At 40.3% G+C, this 24,930-nt stretch overlaps 1 protein-coding gene across 3 annotated transcripts in view; it reads right to left on the bottom strand.

Moving 5' to 3' along the window:
• Positions 1 to 23,999, bottom strand: part of GALNT5 (polypeptide N-acetylgalactosaminyltransferase 5) — a 68,239-nt gene extending 44,240 nt beyond the window's left edge. For all 3 annotated transcript variants that reach the window (XM_015110186.3, XM_077956556.1, XM_001087663.5), the window contains exon 1: positions 21,163 to 23,999. In XM_015110186.3, coding sequence (XP_014965672.3) covers positions 21,163 to 22,616 — 1,454 coding nt within the window. In that variant the 5' untranslated portion in view covers positions 22,617 to 23,999. The remainder of the gene's footprint in view (positions 1 to 21,162) is intronic.
• Between the last annotated feature and the right edge of the window lie 931 nt (positions 24,000 to 24,930).

Genomic DNA, 24,930 nt, shown 5'->3' with positions numbered 1-24,930 from the left:
CTGAAGGAGAACTCACATATCACCAAGGGGATGGCACTAAGTCGTTCATTACAGATCTCCCTCTGTGATCCAATACCTCCCACCAAGTCTCACCTCCAACACTGGAGGTCACATTTCAACATGAGATTTGAAGGGGACAAACATCCAAACCATATAACTTGGACATTCCTTGGATGATACTTCTGTATTTTGGGGTATTTGTTATAGCAGCACCTCACTCCTTGATACCAAATTTATATTAGTTTCTTCTGACTACCATGACAAATTACCACAAACTTGGTAACATATTCTGTCACATTTCTGGGGGCCAGAATTCTCAAACCAACATGTCAATAGGGCCTCACTCCCTCCACAAGCTGTAGGGGAGATTTAGTTCCTTGCCTCTTTCAGTTTCTGCTGGCAATCCTTGACTTGTTACATCACTCAAATCTCTCTCTCTGTCTTCACATCACTTTCTCCTCTGTCTCTCTCTGGGTGAAACCTCTGCCTGGCTCTCTTTTTTATAAAAGTGTTTATACATGTGATTTAGGGCATTTGGGGCCTATCTGGGTAATTCAGGGTAAATGTCTCCTCTCAAGATCCTTCATCACATCTCTTGCTTCAGAAGGTAATATTTACTCTTTTTCCAGGTGAGGTAACAATCACAGGTTCTGACAATTAGGAAGTAAATATAGTTTTGGAGAACCATGTCTTTTAGCCTGACACAAGGGCTTATTGAGTTAAGGCAAGAAATAGGCTGGGTGAGGTAGCTCATGCCTGTAATCCCAGCACTTTGGGAGGCCAAGGCAGGTGGATCACTTGAGGTCAGGAGTTCGAGACCAGCCCAACCAACATGGAGAAACCCTGTCTCTACTAAAAAATACAAAAAATTGAGGTCTGCTCCAAGATGGCCAAGTAGGAAGAGCTCTGGTCTGCAGCTCCCAGAGTGATTGACACAGAAGACGGGTGATTTCTGCATTTCCAACTGAGGTACCTGGTTCATCTCACTGGGGCTGGTTGGACAGTGGGTGCAGCCCACGGAGGGTGAGCTGAAGCAGGGTGGAGCATTGCCTTACCCGGGAAGCGCAAGGAGTCTGGGGATTTCCCTTTCTTAGCCAAGGGAAGCTGTGACAGATTGTACCTGAAAAAATGGGACACTTTCGCCCAAATACTGTGCTTTTCCCACTGTCTTAGCAACCGGCAGACCAGGAGATTCTCTCCTGTGTCTGGCTTGGTGGGTCCCACACCCACGGAGCCTTGCTCACTGCTAGTGCAGCAGTATGAGATCAAACTGGGAGGCAGCAGCCTAGCTAGGGGAGGGACGTCCACCATTGCTGAGGCTTGTGTAGGTAAACAAAGCAGTCGGGAAGCTCAAACTGGGCGGAGCCCACTGCAGCTCAGCAAGGCCTACTGCCTCTGTAGACTCCACCTTTGTGAGCAGGGCATAGGTGAACAAAAGGCAGCAGACAACTTCTGCAGACTTAAATGTCCCTGTCTGACAGCTCTGAAAAGAGCAGTGATTCTCCCAGCACAACATTTGAGCTCTGAAAATGGACAGACTGCCTCCTCAAGTGGGTCCCTGATCCCTGTATAGCTTAACTGGGAGACACCTCATATAGGTGGGTGTCCCTCTGGGACGAAGCTTCCAGCGGAAGGACCAAGCAGCAATATTTGCTGTTCTGTAGCCTCCACTGGTGATACCCAGTCAAACAGGGTCTGGAGTGGACCTCCAGCAAACTCCAACAGATCTGCAGCTGAGGGACCTGACTGTTAGAAGGAAAACTAACAAACAGAAAGGAATACCATCAACATCAACAAAAAGGACATCTACACTAAAACCCCATCTGTAGGTCATCAACATCAAAGACCAAAGGTAGATAAAACCACAAAGATGGGGAGAAACCAGGGCAGAAAAGCTGAAAACTCTAAAAATCAGAGTGCCTCTTCTCCAAAGGATTGCAGCTCCTTGCCAGCAATGGAACAAAGCTGGATGGAGAATGACTTGGACAAGTTGATAGAAGTAGGCTTCAGAAGGTCAGTAATAACAAAATTCACTGAGCTAAAGGAGCATGTTCCTTCCCATCACAAGGAAGTAAAAACCTTGAAGAAAGGCTAGATGAATGGCTAACTAGAACAGTGTAGAGAAGACATTAAATGACCTGATGGAGCTGAAAACCTGATGGGCAAGAGAACTTTGTGATGCATGCACAAGCTTCAATAGCCGATTCAATCAAGTGGAAGAAAGAGTACCAGTGATTGAATATCAAATGAATGAAATGAAGTGAGAAGAGAAGTTTAGAGAAAAAAGAGTAAAAAGAAATGAACAAATCCTACAAGAAATATGGGACTATGTGAAAAGACCAAATCTACATCTGACTGGTGTACCTGAAAGTGATGGGGAGAATGGAACCAAGTTGGAAAACACCCTTCAAGATATTATCCAGGAGAACGTCCCCAACCTAGCAAGGCAGGCCAACATTCAAATTCAGGAAATACAGAGAACACCACAAAGATACTCCTTGACAAGAGCAACCCCAAGATAAATAATTGTCAGATTCACCAAGGTTGAAGTGAAGGAAAAATGTTAAGGGCAGCCAGAGAGAAAGGTCGTGTTACCCACAAAGGGAAACTCATAGGACTAACAGCAGATTTTTTGGCAGAAACTCTACAAGCCAGAAGAGAGTGGGGTCCAATATTCAACATTCTGAAAGAAAAGAATTTTCAACCCAGAATTTCATATCCAGCCAAACTAAGCTTCATGAGTGAAGGAGAAATGAAATCCTTTACAGACAAGCAAATGCTGAGAGATTTTGTCAACACCAGGCCTGCCTTACAAGAGCTCTTGAAGGAAGCAATCAACATGGAAAGAAACAACCCATACCAGCCACTGCAAAAACAGGCCAAATTGTAAAGACCATTGATGCTATGAAGAAACTGCATCAATTAATGGGCAAAATAACCAGCTAACATCATGACAGGATCAAATTCAAACATAACAATATTAACCTTAAGTGTAAATGGGATAAATGCCCCAGTGAAAATACACAGACTGGCAAATTGGATAGAGTCAATACCCATCAGTGTGCTGTATTCAGGAGACCCATCTCATGTGCAGAGACACACATAGGCTCAAAATAAAGGGATAGAGGAAGATCTACCAAGCAAATGGAAAGCAAAAAAAAGCAGGGGTTGCAATCCTAGTCTCTGATAAAGCAGACTTTAAACCAACAAAGATCAAAAGAGACAAAGAAGGCCATTACATAATGGTAAAGGAATCAATTCAACAAGAAGAGTTAACCATCCTAAATATATGTGTACCCAATAGAGGAGTACCCAGATTCATAAAGCAAGTCCTTAGAGACCTACAAAGAGACTTAGACTCCCACACAATAATAATGGGAGACTTTGACACCCCACTGTCAATATTAGACAGACCAACGAGACAGAAGGTTAAAAGGGATATCCAGGACTTGAACTCAGCTCTGCACCAAGCAGACCAAATAGACATCTACAGAATTCTCCACCCCAAATCAACAGAATATTCATTCTCCATAGCACAGCATCACACTTATTCTAAAATTGACCACATAATTGGAAGTAAAGCACTCCTCAACAAATGTAAAATAACAGAAATCACAACAAACTGTCTCTCAGAACACAGTGCAATCAAATTAGAACTCAGGATTAAGGAATTTACTAAAAACCACACAACTACATGGAAACTGAACAACCTGCTCCTGAATGACTACTGAGTAAATAACGAAATGAAGGCAGAAATAAAGATGTTCTTGGAAACCAGTGAGAGCAAAGACACAACATACCAGAATCTCTGGTACACATTTAAAGCAGTGTGTAGAGGGAAATTTATAACACTAAATGCCCACAAGAGAAAGCAGGAAAGATCTAAAATCAACACCCTAACATCACAATTAAAAGAACTAGAGAAGCAAGAGCAAACACATTCAAAAGCTAGCAGAAGGCAAGAAATTACTAAGATCAGAGGAGAGCTAAAAGAGCTAGAGACACAAAAAACCCTTCAAAAAATCAATGAGTCCAGGAGCGGGTTTTTTGAAAAGATCAACAAACTTGATAGACTGCTAGCAAGACTAATAAAGAATAAAAGAGAGAAGAATCAAATAGACACAATAAAAAATGATGTCACCACTGATACCACAGAAATACAAACTACTGTCAGAGAACACTATAAACACCTCTACTCAAATAAACTAGAAAATCTAGAAGAAATGGATAAATTCCTGGACACATACACCCTCCCAAGACTAAACCAGGAAGAAGTTGAATCTCTGAATAGACCAATAACAGGCTCTGAAATTGAGGCAATAATTAATAGCCTACCAAACAAAAAAATCCAGGACCAGACAGATTCACAGTCAAATTCTACCAGAGGTACAAAGAGGAGGTGGTACCATTTCTTCTCAAACTGTTCCAATCAATACAAAAAGCGGGAATCTTCCCTAACTCATTTTATGGGGCCAGCATCATCCTGATATCAAAGCCTGGCAGAGACACAACAAAAAAAGAGAATGTTAGACCAATATCCCTGATGAACATCGATGCAAAAATCCTCAATAAAATACTGGCAAACCAGAATCCAGCAGCACATCAAAAAGCTTATCCACGATGATCAGGTCAGCTTCACCCCTGGGATGCAAGGCTGGTTCAACATACACAAATAAATAAACGTAATCCATCATATAAACAGAACCAAAGACAAAACCACCTGATTATCTCAATAGATGCAGAAAAGGCCTTCAACAAAATTCAGCAGCCCTTCATGCTAAAATCTCTTAATAAACTAGGTATTGATGGAACGTGTCTCAAAATAATAAGAGTTATTTATGACAAACCCACAGCCAATATCATACTGAATTGGTAAAAACTGGAATCATTCCCTTTGAAAACTGGCACAAGACAAGGATGCTCTCTCTCACCATTCCTATTCAACGTAGTGTTGGAAATTCTGGCCATGGCAATCAGGCAAGAGAAAGAAATAAAGGGTATTCAATTAGGAAAAGAGGAAGTCAAATTGTCCCTGTTTGCTGATGACATGATTGTATATTTAGAAAACCCCCTCACCTCAGCCCAAAATCTCCTTAAGCTTATCAGCAACTTTAGCAAAGTCTCAGGATACAAAATCAATGTGTAGAAATCACAAGCATTCTTATACACGAATAACAGAGAATCAAATTCCTATACAGGAATAACAGAGAGCCAAATCATGAGTGAACTCCCATTCACAATTGCTACAAAGAGAATAAAATACCTAGGAATCCAACTTACAAGGGATGTGGAGGACCTCTTCAAGGAGAAATACAAACCACTGCTCAATGAAATAAAAGAGGACACAAACAAATGCAAGAACATTCCATGCTCATGGATAGGAAGAATCAAAATAGTGAAAATGGCCATACTGCCCAAGGTAATTTATAGATTCAATGCCGTCCCCATCAAGCAACCTATGACTTTCTTCACAGAATTGGAAAAAACTCCTTTAAAGTCCATATGGAACCAAAAAAGAGCCCACATTGCCAAGACACTCCTAAGCAAAAAGAACAAAGCTGGAGGCATCATGCTACCTGACTTCAAACTATACTACAAGGCCACAGTAACCGAAACAGCATGGAACTGGCACCAAAACAGATACATAGACCAATGGAAAAGAACAGAGGCCTCAGAAATAACACCACACATCTACAACCATCTGATCTTCAACAAACCTGACAAAAACAAGAAATGGGGAAAGAATTCCCTATTTAATAAATGGTGCTGGGAAAACTGGCGAGCCATATGTAGAAAGCTGAAACTGGATCCCTTCCTTACACCTTATACAAAAATTAATTCAAGATGGATTAAAGACTTAAATGTTAGACCTAAAACCATAAAAATTCTAGAAGAAAACCTAGGCAATACCATTCAGGACATAGGCATGGGCAAGGACTTAATGACTAAAACACAAAAGCAATGGCAACAAAAGTCAAAATAGACAAATGGGATCTAATTAAACTAAAGAGCTTCTGCCTGGCAAAAGAAACTACCATCAGAGTGAACATGCAACTTACAGAATGGGAGAAAATTTTTGCAATCTACCCATCTGACAAAGGACTCATATCCAGAATCTTCAAATAACTCAAACAAACTTACAAGAAAAAAAAAACCCCATCAAAAAGTGGGCAAAGGATATGAACAGACACTTCTCCAAAGAAGATGTTTATGCAGCCAACAGACACATGAAAAAATATTCATCAGCACTGGTCATCAGAGAAATGCAAATCAAAACCACAAGAGATACCATCTCACGCCAGTTAGAATGATGATCGTTAAAAAGTCAGGAAATAACAGATGCTGGGGAGGATGTGGACAAATAGGAACGCTTTTACATTGTTGGTGGGAGTGTAAATTAGTTCAACCAGTGTGGAAGACAGTGTGGCAAGTCCTCAAGGATCTAGAACTAGAAATACCATTTGACCCAGTGATCCCATTACCAGCTATATACCCAAAGGATTATAAATCATGCTACTATAAAGACACATGCACACGTATGTTTATTGTGGCACTATTAACGATAGTAAAGACTTGGAACCAACCCAAATGTCCATCAATGATAGACTGGATTAAGAAAATGTGGCACATATACACCATGGAATACTATGCAGCCTTAAAAAAAGGATGAGTTCATGTCCTTTGCAGGGACATGGATGAAGCTGGAAACCATCATTCTCAGCAAACTATCGCAAGGACAAAAATCCAAACACCACATGTTCTCATTCATAGGTAGGAATTGAACAATGAGAACACTTGGACACAGGGCAGGGAACATCACACACTGTGGTCTGTTGTGGGGTGGGGGGCTGGAGTAGGGATAGCATTAGGAGAAACACCTAATGTAAATGACGAGTTGAGGGGTGCAGCAAACCAACATAAACCTGCACATTGGACACATGTACCCTACAACTTAAAGTACAAAAAAAAAATACAAAAAATTACCCAGGAATCGTGGCAGGCACCTGTAATCCCAGCTACCCGGGAGGCTAAGGCAGGAGAATTGCTTGAAGCCAGCGGGGCAGAGGGTACAGTGAGCTGAGATCGTGCCATTGCACTCCAGCCTTGGCAACAAGAGTGAAATTCTGTCTCAAAAACAAAAACAAAACAAACAAACAAAAAGCAAGAAATGTGCTGTTTTCAAATAAAAATTTAAAATGGTTTCTCTACCCCTCAACAAAAGGTAGGTTTATTTTGAATTTACAGAATTGTTAGTCATGCTGGTTTTTTATCTCTAAATTTGAAGCTTCTTTGTAGTTTTAGGAGTTTGCACATTGAAGTCCATGAAAGTGTTAATTGGTGATACCAAATTATGAACTATTGTATTGAAACTCAATTTTAGAAAAGAAAGATAATTAGAAAAAAAAAGAGGAAAGAATATAAATTGAGGAGCTTCCAAGAAGCACATAAAAAATTGGTCTATTTGGTTGCATGATTACCAACAATTCCAACAATTAAGGGACAATTTTGGAACTGGACAGACTTTAAACTCTGAAATGTTTTTCATAAGGCAAAAGAGGAAACATCTCCAAAATAAGATTCTAATTCTCAGAATCTCTTGTGGTGAACATTAAAGACCAGAGTGATGAGACTAAAGTTTCCCAACGAGAGATTGGTGGGGCGAGAGCACAATGAACTACAAAGTAAAAGGTAAATGAACAATGAAACACCATCCCATACCACTTAGAATGGCAGTTGTTAAAAAGTCAGAAAACAACTGTTGCTGGCAAGGCTGTGAAGAAAAGAGAATGCTTATACACTTCCATACTGTTGGTAGGAATGTAGTTCCTACCAATTACTTTATGCACTGTACAAGGCAGTTTGGAGATACCTCAAAGAACTTAACATAGAACTACCATTTGAGCAAGCATTCTAATTACTAGGTATATATCCAAATGAAAATAAGTTGTTCTACCAAAACAATTCAGCACTGTTCACAATAGCAAAGACATGTAATCAACCTAGGTGCCCCTCAATGGTGGATTGGATAAAGAAAATATGATACATATATACCATGAAATCCTATGAAGCCATAAAAAAGAATAAAATCATTTCCTTAGCAGCAATATGAATGCAGCTGGAGGACATTATCCTTAGCAAATTAACAGAGGACTAGAAAACCAAATATCACATGTTCTCACTTATAAGTGGGAGCTAAGCACTGGGTACTCATAGACATAAAGATGGCAACGATAGGCACTGGGGTCTACTAGAGAGGGTAAGGAAGGAGGGGCAAAGGTTGAATAACTGATTGTTGGGTACTATGCTCAGTACCTGGGTGACAGAATCATTTGTAATCCTAAACCTCAGCAGAACGCATTATACCCCTGTAACAAACCTGCACATGCACTCCCTGAATCTAAAATGTTGAAATTATTTAAAAAAGGAGTAAAACGTAAATGTGGGAAAGGATAGTATTTTGCAGACAATTTTGGGAGAAAACCTAGAAAAGAAAGAAATAGGAGGGTAGATAGGTGGGATACAAGGAAAATTTGTCATCCCTGTTCTCCCTTCCTCTCTTGAGTAGAAATGGACAGAATCATTTTTATGAGCATCAGAGAAGGTACAGATAGAACTAAGAGTTGAAAAAAAATCAGTAATTGATAGGATTATCAATAAAGCAAGGTCTCCTTATGTTAACCCACCTTACAGTGGCAGTTGATGCAATTAACAAGTCTAGTTTCTTTTGGCCACTGTCCATTTTTAAATTTTTTGTCCCATGAGACACTACACTCTCCTAGTTTTCACCCATCACTCACTGGCTTTTCACCTTCAGTTTCCTTCTCAGCTTTCCTTTCCTCTTAACAAACACAAGATTCTCAGAGCTGGGTCTGGGGCTTTGTTTTCTTCTATGTATGATATGACTGTATGAGCCCATCATGCCCACAGTTTTAAGTGTGATAATATCTTCCTAGTTTATATCCAGGTCAGCTTTCTCATCTGAATTGCAGATTTACCTTACATCTAAACAACTTTTGAACATCTCCTCTGCATGTCTCACAGGCATCTCACTCATAATGTGTCTGAAACAGAAACCTTGACTTCACCCCACTCAATCCAACCAGCTCCTTTGCATTTCCCTCATAATGGCATCACCATCCTCCTTGCTGCAGAAATATGGATTCTCGTCTAGAATTCACCCTCTTCCTGACTGTAAATATAATCAATCCATCAACTTCTATTCTGTATATTGCCAACAAATATCTCAACTCTAACATCTTTATACCTCCACAGTTGCCTCCCCTGGCTCTTGAGCATCCATTCCCTTTCTCCAGGATTATTGCTGGAGTCCCATAATGGGACACTACTTCCACAGTTTTTCAGATCAACACCACTCTCCTGTCTAAAATCCTCAGTCAATTTCTATGGGACAAAGTGAAAAGGAAAAAAAAAAAATCCACATTCTTTAGTTTATAGGACCCCTGCTCACCTTTCCAACTGCCTGTCATTCCACTCTCCCCTCACACACTCCACCTTGGCCTTCTTTCAGTTCCTAGAAGAATGCTTCAGCTTTTGTTATTTGCTTAACTTCTAGCATTTTTGCTACCCTTCCCATATCTTCGTGGCTGGCTGCCTCTGTTCATTTAGTTCCTATCTTAAATATTCCCTTCACAGAGATGCCGTCTCTGACTACCCTCTCAAAATTTAGGTATTCTTTTATTATTCCCTATTGCAGTCACCTGTGTTTCTGTCATAGCATTCTTTTATCAATCTTATTTCCTTATCTTCTGCATCCAAAATTTTCTGAGGGCAGGACAAATCTGCCTTGCCTACTGCAGTACCACAAGCTTCCAGCACAATTACACAATAAATATTTGATAAATATGTATTGAATGCATGAATGGATGGATGGAGATGAGATGGAGCTTAAATTTAAAGCCAAAATAGTGGAAGAAATATTTCCCTTTGAGATAGAAAGTACAAAATGGTGGTAATGTATACAAATATATTTATGCACATGGGATGAGAAGTTGAAAATAGCCGTAGCTCATACTGGAGGAAAGGTTATCTGTTAATGTAATAAGCTAGGGGCTTGAGGAGAATGGAGAATATTTTAGACATATACCATGGGCAATGGGAGAGAATACTAGCCAGCTAGCTAGGATTTCAGATGGGCAGTGAGCGCTTTTCTGAAACTGGAGATGCCAAAATTTTATGAAATTTCAATATATGATTTGCTCCACCAGTGCCTGCCAGCCTGAGTGTAAGAAGAGATAAAGCAAATTGCTGGATTAATATGAGTCTAAGGGACATCAAAGCACATGAAGTAGAAAGAGAATGGGTAGTGAGGTTTGAGGGGACTGGTGTAAGGTGGTTGAATATTCTGGGATGAGCTCTGGGTCAGGGAAAGAGGAAGTAAAGCTAAGAGAAGTATAATAGCCTGAGTGAAAGGGAGGGTACAGAAGAAAACAGCTACGGCCTATGACTTCCTCTTCTCTAATTTTAGAATATAAATTAATGAGAAATTATTTCACACATTTCACACTTAAATTTTTTTAATGGTATTTGGTGCTGAAAAAAAATCTAATCAATTCTAAAAAGAAAGAGTCAATTACACAAATTCTGCATAAACCAACAAGCCCCGCTGTGAAGTCCTGAGAGTTGCTTTGTGGTTAAAATTTGGTTGATCTTAGAAACATCCAGTGACAAAAGGAATTGTATGAGAAGGAGTTAACTAAGCAGGCTCATGCAAATGACTCTTCCTATATTTTAAATTAGTAGAGTTTTTGTCTTTTTTAGAAGGAAGTTCTAAAAATTGCTAGACAGTCTGAAATTGGAGGTAAGAAAAACTCTCAGAAATTTGACAGATTTGGGGAAGACACCTCTAATCACCAAATATCTAATCCTCCATTCCCCCAATGTGTCATGGTGCCTTAATTTCACCATTAGTACCCTACATGGGTAGATCATGAGGGATTGCACTAGATGCTAATATCCCAACAAATAAGTAGCACCTCTGCCAATTGTTGACAAATATATATCTTAGATGTGTTTAAAGAATTACAATGAAGAAAATTCTGTGGAAGATTATATAGTACAGATCATATTAGTGCCTGGTAAAAGCAATATTATAGGATGACAGAAAGAGATGCCAGAGATTTCCAATACAAAGTTTCAGGGTGTGCCTTGCTTTGGGGTCACTGACATGTCAAGGCATTCTAACATTTACAGAGGCCTGTTCTCCTGCATTACTAAACAGATTAAACATGTTTCCGGGTATCTAGAAAAACTAGTGTGCTTGTTTCATTCAAAGGAACAGTGGGAAACCCCAGCAAAGTTTTCAGCATTTTAAACTCTTACTCCAGTCTTTCATACTGGAAGGAAGGTTACTTGCTATTGTAATAGGGTAGGGGCTTGAGGCGAATGGAGAATATTCTGGACAGACACTACGTCATCTAGTTGGCATAGGTTGTAAAAACCATTTCAAGTTATCCTACACCAACTTAATTCAAGCAAGTTTCCTTTATTCCAATTTTCCCTTAATTTCTGCCTATATCGTGGGAGGAGGAATTGCTGCTAAAGTCTAATTTGAATGCCAGATATTTCTAGGTTTGTAACTTTTTTGAGGCTAGGAAATCACATTTATATTCTATATGCCTATTTATTAAACAGATTAGGTATTTAGAGTCTACTGGTCCCATGCTATACTTAAAAATTAATCTAATCTGTTTCGTGTGGGGGGAATCTATGCTTAGATTACTGTAGCCAATCCCAGTTCTAAAAACAAATGGGGCCTCTAATGTGGGGAGTTTCACTATCCTACACTTAGCTGACATACTACTGTGGTGGACAGAAAGACCCTGGACTTGAGAAAGATGACGAGGGACTAAGTTTTCTGTTCATTCTAGCATTTATTGGCCCTATGGCCATGGGCAAGTGAGTTAGGCTCCTAGAACCTTAGTTTCCTCACTTTTAGGATGAAGATTACAATGCCTTCATCACAGAACGGTGATGAAGATTTGATGAGATAATGTATGTAAAAATATTTTGTAAGCTTCATGCTGAAAAACTCATGTGAGAACCTATGATTACCCATAATGCAAATACACACATTTTGACGGAGCACATGAAAGGACACAAAGATAGATGTGTACCCGCCCCCCACCCGCTACACCCTTGTTCTGCTCTCTAATCTTTGCACATACCAGAGATTTCGTAAGTTCTGTGAGTACCTGGTTTTCTGCACGTACCAGAGATTTTGTTTTGCACATACCAGAGATTTTGTAAGTTCTGAGGCAAGGTCACAAGACGTGTTTAAGTAAGATAAACTCTTGCTGCCATAAACCTGCTCTCCCGCCTCAAAGTTTGAACCAAAATATCAGAAATGGCGGGAACCAATCATAGTTAGCCAAATCGCCTTGTTCAAACACTAGCCAATCATATATCTGATTTGTATAATAACTCTATGCCCACTTTTCTTAGACTATATAACACTGCTCGGAGCTCAGTGGGGGAGCTCTCCTGCCCGTCTCGTTTCACGAGCGAGGGAGAGTTCCAGGTTCGAACCTGTAATAAAGATCCTTGCTGCTTAGCTTTGACTCTGGACTCTGGTGGTCTTCTTCGGGGAATAAACGGTCTGGGCATAACACACACTGCCCTTTTCTGAGGCAGTCCTCTAATCTGAATCTGTCAAGTGCTCAATCATTTATCGAGAGACCCAGAAAGTGATGCGTCCCACCCTCCTGGCTTCTGTGTGCTGTATGCTGAGCCACTAACCTGATTTGAATGTAGCCTATCAAATAGAGAAGGTTTTAAATCCTAAGATTGAGAGAATGATAACATTCTCTCATTTCTATGAATTTTTCATTTTATTCCGAGACAGTCAAGATGTACTATGTGGGTCAAGTCTCAGGCTTCACAGGTTTGAACAGAAGGTCAAGGAGAATATTTTCTTAACTTCTATTTGCAATTCAACTACTGCCTTGATGTGAGCCTTCAGGGGCCTTCACTCCCCAAGCGCTGGTATCTCAGGAACATCAGGAGGAGAATTGAGCACACAGCTGAAGAGCTCTGCCTGGAATTGTATTCTTTTCTCCCAGACCTTAGAATTGTTTGGGGCCGCTTTCCCTCTCACTGATAAGACGGTACAGCGATATAAAAATTGTACTTTCATGTTTTGTTCTTTCTAGGGTAGACTATCTGTGACATTCAGTCAAAATCACCTGGCTACTGACTCAGAAAATTTAAGTCACACTCATCACTTCTACTCCAAAGTTCTTAGCCAACTGCGGCCGTGGTTGCCATGGTAAATGTAGAGTCATCAAAGTGACAGGACTCAGGCTTAGAAATATAAGCCACCAGCATCAACATTCACCACTTCAACAATAGTCTATTTTGAGCAGGAAGCTGTCACAGTGAAATTGGGATGGCAGGGAGAAGAGGAGGAGGTGGTGTGATGTGACAGAAATAGTACTAGGTGGGGATGTTCTGTCTTTCCTGCTGTGTATGACCTTGGGCAAGTCATTTTTCTCCTGGAACCTTCTCTGTAACATAAAGGACTAGATTAGATAACTTTCAAATCTTCACCTAGTATTAACATTCTGTGGTTTTCTATGCAACTTTAGCATTTACCTGTAAGTGCTTTCCTTTGGGTCATAAGTCCCCTGAGAAAAGGCAAATTAAATTGTTATTTCTATGGTTTTAAATCCCTTAATGATTTCCCACTGGCCCTTAGAAGAACTTGAACAAGGTCCTGAGTGATCTGGACTCTACTTACTTCTATGGCCTCATTTACATCCTCATTGCTCTCCTGCAACCCATGTCAGATTTCCTCAGTTTCTCAATGGATCATCCTTTTTACTGTTTTCTCCATTTCTCTGACTCTCTACTCTTTCAGGTTGCAGCTCAAACATTTCTGTCTCTCCCAGTTCAGGTTTAGCCTTTTATCTCCTTTTCCCCAATAGTCCCCTGTGTTTCTGCATCACATTTTGCTGTACATGCCTTGAAGTCTATGACCATGCTCTGATGCCATACTGCGCAGTAGCAGTCCTGAGAGCTTTGTTCACTGCAGGGCTGTGTTATGGCCCAGTTTTAAAGAATCACCTTTGCTTAGTGCTGTATAGGAAATGGTTTTCTATATTTTTTTCTCTGATGAGGTACATGTCATGCAAACTTAACTCCCCTCATGCATCTCTTACCCATGTATAAGGAAGAGAGGTGTTTTAATTTCTGCCAAAGTCATATGACTATAAGGAAACAAAGGAAGGAGGAGCTGTCACCTGTGGAAAGAATTAAAAATTGGGAAATTTTCTTTTGAATCCCAAATTTGCTATTAGCTTGCTGGGACAGTGGATAAATCATTTATTCTTTTACAGTCTCACCCTTCTCAACTGTAAAACATATGAAAGTTAATATCTCATAGTGTTGCTATGAGGATTGCTTAGAATACACACACACATGCAAACGTAAGTCTACATGCATACATATATGCATACACACACATCACTGACTGAAACAAAACTAAGCACTTCTTTTGTTTGTGAAGCTGAGCAGTGGAGGGATTCCCCTTTATGCACAGGGCCTTGGCAAGTCAAGGAGAGGTGCAGGTGATGATGGTCACTACATGGGGAGAGTTGCTGGGGGTGGAGAGGGAACCAGACTGGTGCAGTGGAATTATTACTGAGTGAGGAAGAATCAGAAAACTAGAGGTTGGGTCCCAACTTTGGCACTTGTGAGCCGTGAGGCCTTGGGCAAGTTACATTACCATTTGCTCTCTTTCCCCCTCTCATCTGTTAATAAAGAGACGTAACACTTTGCTAATCTGGCATGGCCAGAAGGATCAGATGAAATAATATGCCTGAAGGATAAAGGCCTCAACTGCCCGGCATGGTGCACCGCTCCTGATTGATAGGCAATGAGCAAATATCATGTGCAATGAAATGAACTGCCACTGTCTGAAATATCTGCTGTTACCTGAAACCTCAGCTTCCTCTGTCTCAGTTTTTCTATAGGTAAAGCCGGGATGATGATAGTATCTACCTTGAGGAATTGTTTTAAGGATTAAACGAGAAGGCAAGTTGTGAAGACCTTTGTAAACACTGTTTCCTCACATTGCTGCTTCTCACACTTGTCCATATTATCAACATTTTAGAAGCAAGGCCAACTGAGAAGGTACGTGAGTTTGGTATGATATAGCTGTTTTTCCAGGAGACTCTAAAAAGCTCCTTTCATTTCGAAAGCAAACAGCAAAATACAGCTTCTAAACATTGCTATTTTCTCTGAATTTTCTGAACCTTGAGCAAAAAAGTTGTTTCTCTCTTGAGAAGCTCCGTTCTGATTGGATCAGCCAGAAAAGCCCAATAGGAAGTTATTTTCAGGGCCAAGAGTACCAGGGCAATATTACAGCAAGAGTTTGATATATTATGCTGATGGTTAAATTGGGCCCTGTGTTCAGTATATGAAAAAGTATACTTCTTTCAAATTCCTGCATTTATTAACTACTCTCTCCCAGGAGTGTTTCTAGGGCTTTCACAGTATTTAGGAGGAAAAGTCAGGAATTCGCTTTAACATTTCTCAGTTTTATATTCATTAGGCACCGTTTAGCTGTTTTCTTCTCTTTGAACTAGAGGCAGAATTGTGCTTTCCATTCTTTTCCTCTGATCTTTGTTGTCTTTGTTACTCCCTTTGTTATAAGGAGAGTGGGATAAAGAAAAGTATTCAAAGGCCCAGTTCATTGTCCCTTGGCCATATTTCACCTTCATTATGTTACAGTCTAGTCTGAACCTTTTAACAAGTTTTCCTTTTTATTTCCTGATCTCCTACATGACTTTTGAGTGAAATAGAGCACTGTGCCCTAACACACAAACACGTGCATATGTTCACAAATGCACGCACGTGCCCACAAAAATGAACACGTACACATTATTCAAAAGGCACCACTGCATTGCTTTTACCCATAGAGGTGAAAGCAGGAAGTAAATCCTTTTGAATTCATCTTGTGAGGTTTTTTTTTTCCTGCCTCCAATTAGTTTCTCAAGGAGATCTCATAGCTTCTCCAATGAATTTTAATTAATATTCTCCAATCGCTATTAGTCACAAAAGCATGTTCGTTTCATCAATTAAGATTTGTATCCCATCTTGGGATAAAATTAAATCCCAAATTTAAATTTAATTTAACTTTAAAGTTTCTTTTTTTCTCTCAGTCTGATAAACTTTTAGAAGCTCAAAGTTTGGGAGGACACCTGATCACTTTATTTTCTCTCTTCTGTATCCTCCTGCTCCTCCCCTTCCTCCTCCAGTAACTCATCAGTTATAGTTTCTAACCCTACTAGGATCAAAATTAAGGTTCCAGAAAGTTTTTCTTTCCCCTCAGTAATTTAGATTGGTTTGTGGCAAATGCATGGTGCTATCTTTTGCTTTTCAAATGTGCCAAAAAAAACTTTCTTTAGCTGTGTAGGAAGGAATCAAATTATTGGTTGACAGTCCTGGCTCTGGGCTAAGAGAATAAAGACCCATTTTAATTGCTTTATTGAGGGGCTTGCCAGAGTTTTGTAGGGAAAGCAAAGCATTAAATTAAGCAATTGAGTAACATTATGAGGACACAGCAGTGGCAGACAAGCACGCCAGAATTCTTATTGTACTTTAAAAACTGAATGCTGGCAGCAAAAATTCCTTTGAGTCATTTTTCTCTAAATTCAGATTCAGGAAGTGCACTCTTAAAATAAGTTCGTTTTTGGAGTTCCATCTTAACTATAGCTTCAGGCCAGAAGACAGACTTCTCCAAGTAGAATTGCCCTGCACAGGATCACATTTTAGCAAAACCTGTGTTTACATATGTGTGTGCATGTGTGTGTGTGTGTATGTGTATGTGTATGTGCGTTGATTGTTGCTGACAGAAACAAACTTCAATCATTAGGAGCAAGAACTGAAAAGATTAGCTTTTAATTAAAAAAAGATTAAATATGGAACTTTAACTGTCAAAAAAGCATTTTATTTCAAGCAAATTTTATAGGCAAAATTTCTAGGCAACAATGAAGTTGTATTTTACATGCTGACATAAAACATTCTTGTAAATAAAATAGGCTTTCCTCTCTTGAAAGCCAAAACATTAAAATTAAGAACCAAAACAATAACAAAAATATAAAATAAGGAATAAACATGAATTAATGAATAGATCATAGCGTTAAACAGAATGTGTTTGCCTTAAATCAGATTTTAATATATTCCATATATTCATAATGAAAAATTAAGAAGTCATTAATAATTTATAAATAGACTTGTTGCAGGTTTCATTTGAATTGCTACCTTTTGATTATTTTCAAGGTAGTATCAATGTTCAAAAATCATTTCAGAGAAACAAATTCAGAGAAACAAATTTTAAATTCATACTGTGTAAACCTGTTGCTTCTGAATGCACAGCACTGTGATCAGTGCTAAAGGAGTACAAAATAAAGCTAAAGACAGAGTTTCCTTCAGAAGCTTATAATTTCACTAAGGAGACAAAACAGACTCAGTAAAGAGTGTTTCAGTAACTAGGATGCCTGTGTACACTAAGAGTAATTACAATTTAGAGGTCACAGCAACCTCATGGTCCAGGTGGAGGGAAGCCACAGTTGAATTTTGAGTAATGTTGGATTAGAATGTGTGCAAGAGAATGGTGAGGATGGAGGGAGGCTGTGGGAAGGGACCAGTGAATGTAAACTTCAGTGGATGGTTACAACCATAATGGGTGGAGAAGAGCAAAGAGATTAGCTTTTCTCATGCTGAGGGCCCAGCTTGGAGAAAATGTCATGTGCGGGGTGCTATTGCTATACCACCAAGGGGAGAAACATGGGCAGACAGAAAAGGACAGTGTGAGTAACCCTGAGAACAGAAAGGAGTTCTTGTGCTTTAGAAAAGAGGTATGAAATTGCATCTTAACATTTTAGCAATGGTCCTTTGGGACTCAAGAGAAAAAGGAGGAAAGAGTAGGTTTGGAAAAGAGAATCTGATTTTAGAACTAGAGTAAGAGAAGTTGTCCTGGAAATCCCTGCCTATCTCCTCTGCTTTGGTTGTTGTTGTTGTTTTCTGCGACAAGGTCTTATTCTGTCACCTAGGCTATTGTGCAGTGGCACAATCTTGGTTCACTGCAACCTCGACCTCTCAGGCTCAAGTGATCCTCCCACCTCAGCCTCCTGAGTGGCTGAGACTACAGGCATGCACCACCACCCATGGGTAATTTTTAAACTTTTTGTAGTGATGAGGTCTCACTATATTGCCCAGGCTGATCTCAAACTCCTGGGCTCAAGGGATTCTCCAACCGTGCCTCCCAAAGTGCTGAGATTACAGGTGTGAGCCACCATGCCTGTCCTCTACTTCTTAATGGTAACCTCACCCTAGCACATCAGCTAATTCATCTTTAAATGATGTTAACTACTGACTAGTTATTATCTTCACTGGGGGAAGTTGAATTTAAATGATTATACCAAATCTGTGTGTGTGGTTTTTGTTGTTGTTGTTGTTGTTGTTGTTTACATTTTTTGGTGCATTCTGTATTCAATGAGCAGTAGTGATATGCCAGTTATGTGTTAATTCATCTATAACAGTGGATTTTGGGGAAATGAATAGGTCAATAAGGAAGATATTCTCCAAAACTCTCAAAATTTAAAGGTTGCAGTAGGATGCTACTTCAGCTAATTTTAAGCTAGCCCTCTTGTGTTCTTATAGTTGTTTCTCTCTCTCTTTCACACACACATACTCATTTTCTTATTCTGTTTTGTAACAATTTCCCCTTATGCTGACTTTGAAAACTTATCATCTTAAAAAATCTTATTGCGTGCGTTCCTGTAAGCAGCTACCTCAAACACATTTTGAGCAAGGCTGAAAATAAATAAATCCAAAGTAAAAAAAGAAAAAAAAAAAACCACTCCAAATCTTGCCAACCTGATGAATCAAATGTTTTTTGATCGTATTTTCTTTAACCTTTATCTGCATGAATACATAATTTACACATATTTATAGTCAAGGTGTTTGGATAAAAGAACAAAAAATGATTTATCCTCTTTCAAAGAAGAGGGCTACAAAAGGACTGAAAAATACTTTGGGAGGCCCCAGGTCCAGGATCCCTGGTGGTAGACTCCTGAGTGGAGCGTAGCATCCGCCAGGCAGCTTGAGAACACGCCTATATTTAGCCAAGGTGGGTTATGTGATAAGAGGGAGGAGGCCTGGCCACATGCTCTCTGACTCATCCTCTCAAGCACACGTGTCAGTTTTTCCTACAGTTGGGACAACCTCCTTCAGAAGACAGAGGACAGAGCCTGACTATAACTTTCCTGGGCTGCAGTGCTTACCTTCTACAGACCAAAGTATAGAAACTAAAAAGCACTGGGAGCCACTGAGCCTTCAGTGAGCCCCACTGGTGATAACATTGTTATTACTTGCTTTGGGCACCCTCACCCCGCCACACATGTGCCTTTTCTCTGGTTTGGAACTGGAGCTTGTGCTTCTGTGCAGTGTCTAATTCCTCCCCAGACTCCCTAGCAGCCTGCTGGGTCAATAAGGGCATGTTAAAATGAAACTCCTTTAACAGCTACTTCATTTCCCTGCACTTTTTGTTCAAAGCTGGCAAGTGTAATCCTGTGATACACAGGACTTTAGATTAGAGCTGGGCCAACATAATTTTTAGGATCCTTTTTGAGGGGAGATTGGCAAGAGATGGAGAAGAATGCAGCATAATTTTGAGCATGAATTTTAATCATTTATCTACAATGACTAGCTTTGTGACCACAGGCAATCTAGCATCCCAGGGCCTCAGTTTCCTCATCTTTGAGTATGTCTGTGTTCTCCTCAAGGCTGTGATTATCACCAGGGTGAGAAGCGTGAATGGCACAGTGCTTGACCTAAGCAGTGCATGGCTGATAGCCATTTGCTGACGGCTAAGAGATGGAAAATGACCTGGTTGTAGCGACGTCACAATGTAGAGACTCTTCTTTCTAATATGGATAAAGCTTCCCCTGTATCTGCCTTCCTCCTAGTAACACCGACTAAAGTATAATGCTGACTACCTAGATCACAAAGAAGAATTTTCTACAGAAGCCACAAGGCCATTGTTTACATGCCACGTGTGCTAAGTCTCAATCTTGACATTCCCCAATCCAACTTCCTGGCAAATATTGTTTGACTCAGGGAACTGAGTTAACAGATATTGAAATACGGCTATTGAGTACTTTCACTTATCAGTGGGCCAAGAAAAAAAAATGCCAGGAACATAATTATATTTGAATCAGATTAAATATCTATATGCTTTGATCCACATCTGGTGATACAGGAATTTAACTTTTTGAAGGACTGGTTCCTGAAGGTCCACTGGGCAGCTTTAGAACTGCATTACTTTGAGAAAGTGTTGTAACTTCTGAGCGCCCTTGCCAGCTTGTTAATTTGAACCATAATGCCAGCCTCCTCCTTTCCAGGGCTCATATGGAGTTCATCTATATGTATGCAGGTTCTTTGTAAATAGTGAATGTCTACAAATAGAAGTGATTATTATTATGCTTTTTATACCTCCTGTAGGTGTTTGCTGGTATGGACTGATTGACTTTTTCCAACATTATTATTCCTATGTAACTGATCTCCTGAAATGTCTACCATCTCCATCTATAAAAGACATTAAATTTTAGGGAGTAAAGTCACTTCTTCTCTTGCTATCCTGGTTATCATTACTCATGATTAGGCAGAATTCTGCTGGCTGAGATACGATTCCAGGGAGGCCTAGAAGAGTCCTTCTGTGTGCTTCTTTCCCAAATATATTCCTGACAAAACTTGCTAATAATGAAAAGCTCCAAAATTGGGAATTCACTTCCTTGTCACTATTCTAATGGAATTACACTTTAAGCTCTACCATTTATATATACGTTATTATGAACTGAGTTCATCTAATCATTTTAACAGGTTTTCAACAGAGAGAAGGAAATTGAACATGAGCTAATGGTGGGGACCAAAGTCTCAGAGAATGAGAACTCTGCAACTGCTGATATGAGAATTTTTTCTCTGTGTAGTTGGTGAAATATTTGAATGATATCCAATGATTAATGTTTCTTTAATTCTCTAGGTGACAAAAAACCACACGGAATTATCTAGCAATAAATTCTCTCTATATAAGAACCAAAGCACTTGGGGTTGAGGAAAGAGAAGAGAAATAGGTCTTACCCAGCAGGTCTGGTGTCTTCAATGGCTCTATCCACTGGGATCAAATCGCTAAGGTAGACATTGAAGTTCCCTTCTTTCCATCTTCTTTCTGCCTCCTTCTCCTTTCCATGGGGGACAACTACAGGACGCCCAAACTGCCCTGGAGCTTTGGGGTCCCTTGGAGAAAGCGTCACATCAATTCTTAACACCTGGTGCATTCCACTGTCTTCAGGTAAAAGGGCTTTTGTATGACTCTGGTTGTATTCTGTAAAGGGGGCTTTGGCAGTTATGTTGATTTTTGCCGGCTTTAGCCCTCCAGCTAAAGCATGGTTAGTTTGGGACAGTGGTACTCTATGTGGAGCAAGAGAAGAGAAAGACATTTCACTTCTATTCCTGGAAATGTGTTTACCTTGGCTTTTACCCAATACTTTAGGAAATACAGTTTTGGTTTTAGAATTGGAGACCTCCTTGGGGTCTGCCTTTTGCTCTTCTTCTTTGGTTATAATCACAACATGGCTTTCAGAGAAATTGAGTTTCTTCCCATGAGCCCCTCTAGCTCCATCATCCTTTGACAGACTTCCCAAATGTGTCTCATTAATAGATTGCTTCCTTAAGCGATTTGAATTGACAATGAACTTAAGAAAAGGAAGACTCGTATTGGCCTTGTGTTTATTTGCATTGACTTCTTTGCTCTGAGACTTAGTTTTGTTTAAGGCCATGACTTCCCCAGACTTCGGCTCTGCTGTGCTGGCAGGGTGTGCCGTCTCTTTTGCTACTGCCTGTGATCGCTTCTTTGGTCTGTCAGTACTAAGACTGATGGTCACATTCAAGTCCCTTTCAGCTGCTAGTTTTGATGTGTCACTGCTGGGACTATGACTCTTCAGGGGCTCCTGTTTTAAACTGACACGTCCCATGTGTGCTGATATTTTGACTAATGGAGTTCCTTTTGCTGCTATGAATGAGGTTTTTGGAGCCCCCTGAGCTGTCATTTGCTTTGGTGTCCCCTGGTGAGAGGAGGCTTCAGGGTTGGTGCCTCTCCCTTCTGTCTTCTGATTGTGAGGAGGCACAGGGAGGGTCTGCAGATGTGCAGGATGCCACAACGGTACAACCTTGCCCCTTCCCAGGGCATTCTGCATTTTTCTTTCCCTCTGGGTTTGGTCCAAGTCCACCTCAACCTTGAGCACACTCTCCTCAGTTTTTCTAAAGTTCTCTTTGCCCCGTGCCCCTTTCCCATGTCCCTTTAGGGGAGGTTTCATCTCTTTTATGCTGCTGTAAAAAATTTTCACTTGGTCTGGCTGAACTCTGAATCCTATCCGCTCCCTCCTCACAATGTCTTCCTTGATGACCCGAGTGTTGATCTCATTGAATGAGAGGCGGAGAGCTGCCATGTCAAAGAGCAGCCAGATGACAGAAGCTACAAAGATAAATGCCAAGACTCGCCCACTTCCTCGGAAAAACTTTCGGATCCTGTTCATGGTACAAAGCTTTCCCTAGCAGCCTGCCCTCCCTTAGCCTGCTTACCTTGAGTGGAGAGGGAGTTGAAGTAGCAGCAGCAGCAGCAGCAGAGTTGCCAGAAAGTGACCCCCTCCCCTGAACACAGCAGGAAGCAGCAGTCCAAGGGGAAAGCTCAGCTCCTACCGCTTGTCAGTCTCTGCCTGCGTGGCATTTCATAGCAGAGCATCTGTGCCTGCTTGGCTGGCCCTAGCTAAGTTCTGGTAAACACTGGCCTTAGGTTACTCCAGGAAAAGTTGATTCCAGCCACCGAACAGTTCAACGTATTACTTGTCTTGTCTCCGGGAGCCCATGTCCACCTTCCTACAAGCCCAAGAAAAGGTGGGGGCCAGATTGAGGCTGCTGTTTCTCTCCTCCCCGTTCTCCGTCTGCACGCTGTAACTCAACACCACTTCTCATAAGGAAAACATTTCATGCCATTACCCAGAAAACTTCATTCAGCTCTCACCTTCTGTGTTATGTGAGAGCGTGTGTGTTTTAAGGGCAATTAAAGAGAAAAAAAAGCTATCTAACTTGGAGGGCATGTGTTCCTGGTTTGTAACCCCACCTACCCCACTCCTGCTCTTTAACCCTGTTGTACCCAGGTGCCAATGCTCTGCCTGAGGAATTTATCACTGAAGTTAATATTTCAGCTTTAAGACACAACAGCTTAAAGAAGGGGCCCAGTATATCCTCACTTCCAGAGATGCATATGTTTAGTGATTTAGACCATTCCTTCAGGGGGTTTCAATATATTTCTTTATAAGCCAACTATTGTTTTTTCACTAATCCATCTGTTTTTATTATTCCATTCAATTAAGAATAAACTTAATTTGTCATATTGCTATAAAAGTTTCTGAACACTTTGTTATGGTCTGAATGTTTGTGTCCACCCCAAATTCATACGTTGAAACCTAGTCATAAATGTGATAGGGCTTCTGAAGATGATGTGATTATAAGGATAGAGTCCTGATGAATGGGATCAGCACCCTTACAAAAGAGGCCCTATGGCCTTGCCATTCCACAATGTGAGGACATAATGAGAAGGTGCCATCTATGAACCAGGAAATGGGCCTTCACTACTCAACAAATCTGCTGGTGGCTTGATTTCTGACTGCCCAGTCTCCAGAATGTGAGAAATGAATTTCTGTTGTTTATGAGTCACTTAATCTGTGTTATTTTTCTAGAGTAGCCTGAACAGATTAAGACACACTTACTCTCAGTTTCAGTACTTATCTCGTCATGAACCAGCTAGAAACAGTTTGAGCCACACCAGGACTTGGACTAGATTTTGAGTGATGCTGGTTGACTGGTAGGGTAGTGGCTCCCCCACAGGCTTTTCATTAGAACCACTTGAAAGAAGATTCCCCCAAACTAAGATCAATTGATGAGAGAGGAGGCAGAGATGATAGTTGGGTTGATATTTTATATATATATATATATATATATATATATATATATATATATATATATATATATATATATGTGTGTGTGTGTGTGTGTATATATATGTGTGTGTGTGTGTGTGTGTGTGTATATATATATATATATATATATTTTTTTTTTTTTTTTTTTTTACAGAGCTTCCCAGGTCTTTCAAATGTGCAGCTAAAGTTGAGAAACACTGGTCTAGAAAAAAAGTCTCATTTTTTTTTTTTTTTTTTTTGTTTTTGAACATTGCCCATGAGACATTTAATTTTAGGTGTCTACTTGACTGGGCTAAGGAATACCCAGAGAACAAGTAAAGCATTATTTTTAGGTATATCTGTGAGGGTGTTTCCAGAAGAGATTGGCATTTGACTCAGTGCACTGAGTAGAGAGGAGATGCCCTCACCCAATGTGGGCAGGCACCACTAATTGGTTGAGGGCCCAGATAGAATAAAAGGCAGGGGAAAGGTGGGTTCTTTCTCTCTTAGTGAGCTGGGACATCTTTCTTCTTCTACTTTTGGACAAGAACTGCCCCCACAACTCCTACATCCTCCACCAGGTTCTCAGGCCTTTGGCTTCAGACTGAGAGTGATGTTATTGGCTTCCTTGGTTCATAGGCCTTTGAACTCGGAATCTGCCATGTTACTGGCTTTCTTGGTTCTCCAGCTTGCAGGTGGCCTGGCCTGAGGTTTCTCAGCCTCCATAACCATGTGAGTCAATTCCTCTAATAAGCTGCTGCTCATTTATCCATCTCTATGAATCCTATTGGTTCTGTTTCTCCAAAAAAATCCTGGCCAGTACAGTCTACAACTTGTGTAACATTCCTTCCCTGACAAAGTGCAGTCTAATAAAAACTGTGCATTTCCATAA

This window comes from Macaca mulatta, chromosome 12 (assembly GCF_049350105.2).
Source record: "Macaca mulatta isolate MMU2019108-1 chromosome 12, T2T-MMU8v2.0, whole genome shotgun sequence".
In the NCBI taxonomy this organism is placed as follows: Eukaryota; Metazoa; Chordata; class Mammalia; order Primates; family Cercopithecidae; genus Macaca; species Macaca mulatta.
The sequence above is the reverse complement of the archived record's forward strand: the minus strand, read 5'-3'. Positions and strand labels throughout refer to the sequence as shown.